Source organism: Lactuca virosa, chromosome 1 (genome assembly GCF_052849685.1).
Source record: "Lactuca virosa cultivar CGN04683 chromosome 1, Lactuca_virosa_CGN04683_v6, whole genome shotgun sequence".
In the NCBI taxonomy this organism is placed as follows: domain Eukaryota; kingdom Viridiplantae; phylum Streptophyta; class Magnoliopsida; order Asterales; family Asteraceae; genus Lactuca; species Lactuca virosa.
This window is the reverse complement of record NC_136426.1, coordinates 299,010,996-299,012,583: the sequence shown is the minus strand read 5'-3', so window position 1 is coordinate 299,012,583 and position 1,588 is coordinate 299,010,996. Positions and strand designations below refer to the sequence as shown.

The following is a 1,588-nucleotide window of genomic DNA, read 5'->3' as shown; positions in this document are numbered from 1 at the left end:
CCTTCTTTTAGTAGTTCCTTTGAAGCTAGTAACTAGAATATAGGACCCGGAAGGCGGGCTCTTATTGCTCAAAGTATGGGTGAAAGCCCGCTTTCACCTACGACTTTATCATCAGAGGTTTAAAGAGGTAGTGATTCTAGGACTAGAGGGAAGTTCAAGTCGACCAATGTGATAGGCGAAGAACTAACTTCTCTGGTCTCCGTCAAAGGATTCAGAGGTAGGGGATGACCTGTAATTAATCTGGATGTTCGGGTTAAAGGGAAGGGCCTCGCCGAAATCATCGGCTTTCTGCCCAACGCCACGGCCATGGCCCTCTTATTTAAGAAGATTCACGGATGTGACCAACCAAGATGTATGTCATCCAACCCAACCTCAGACTCTTTCTTCCCAACATATTTGACTCTCTGGCCGCAGTTATAGTTATTTAGGTGGTATCCCAAGATTGAAGAGATCGAATTCCTCCGGGGAACACACGAAACAAAGATATGAACTGGGTAAATAGAAATGGAAAAGAGATGTTTCCAATTCATCAAAATGAGAAGCTTTTTCTACATCCATATGATATACTAAAGTAGATCGGTATTGCCCATATAATAAAAGCAGATCTTGGTCCATGGAATCCCAAGAAGGTAAGAACTCCAACCTGTCCCATGCTTCTTCGACCAAATACGATATACAAGTGGGACCTGAACTATGCGCAAGCTGTGCGAAAAACCGCCTCTTTTTTCCGGTTCTGAAACAACTTGGGCGAAATAGGGTTCTACCGGGAAACCATGGATTTTTTAGTTTTCGCCATTTGTTACTGGTTGAGCCACTGAAATGGAATGAGATAAGAATCTCTGGAGATCTTTCCTCTCCACTTACTCGTAACAGGCTTTCCCTCTGTAGAAGACTTCTTCCGAATGGCATAATTGGGAGATTGATTCCTCGATCTTCAAAGAAAACTGACTCCTCCTACTCCAACTATAGAACAATGTGATTGATCAGACAAGTACCAAGGCTTTCGGTAGACTTCTTTCATTTCCGAATTTGCTTGCGACAAGTCCTAGTGTAACGCTGCAGTTTTTCAAACATATTTTTCATTTTTAAAATCACATACTTTTCATAACATATTGTAGAGAAATATCGTTTATTCATATTACAAGCACAACTTCATTAATAATCCAGGATCCTAAAAATATAACTCTTTCTCTGGTGTGTACAATCAAGCCGGTGCCGTCCCGCGATCCTGAGAAAACCTAAAACACATAACACATAACATGGTAAGCACAAGGCTTAGTGAGTTCCCCAAAATACCAACACATATTAGCCACTCGAGGCTATAACTCTGTGGACCATCTGGTCCTAACTCTGTGGACCCTCTGGTCCTAACTCTGTGAACCTTCCGGTTCTAACTCTGTAAACTCTGGAACATACACAGCATAACTCACATAGAAATAATGCAGTGCATCACAATCACATAAATAGCATACAAGATACTCTGTCATATAACTCTAATTACCACTCTAGGTAAAGTATAGTGAGAAGACTCACCTCGGGTAAGTCGGTAAATCTCGAACTCGGTAAAAATCTGGTCTAGCCTCCGCCT

General features: G+C 41.8%; 1 protein-coding gene across 1 annotated transcript; it reads right to left on the bottom strand.

Annotated features, from left to right (window-relative positions):
* Nucleotides 1-420: 420 nt before the first annotated feature.
* On the bottom strand, nt 421-955 carry LOC145109804 (putative mitochondrial protein ymf1). Its single transcript, XM_079046960.1, has one exon. The coding sequence runs from the start codon at nt 907-909 to the stop codon at nt 421-423; it is 489 nt and encodes a 162-aa protein (XP_078903086.1). The 5' UTR covers nt 910-955.
* Nucleotides 956-1,588: the final 633 nt, after the last annotated feature.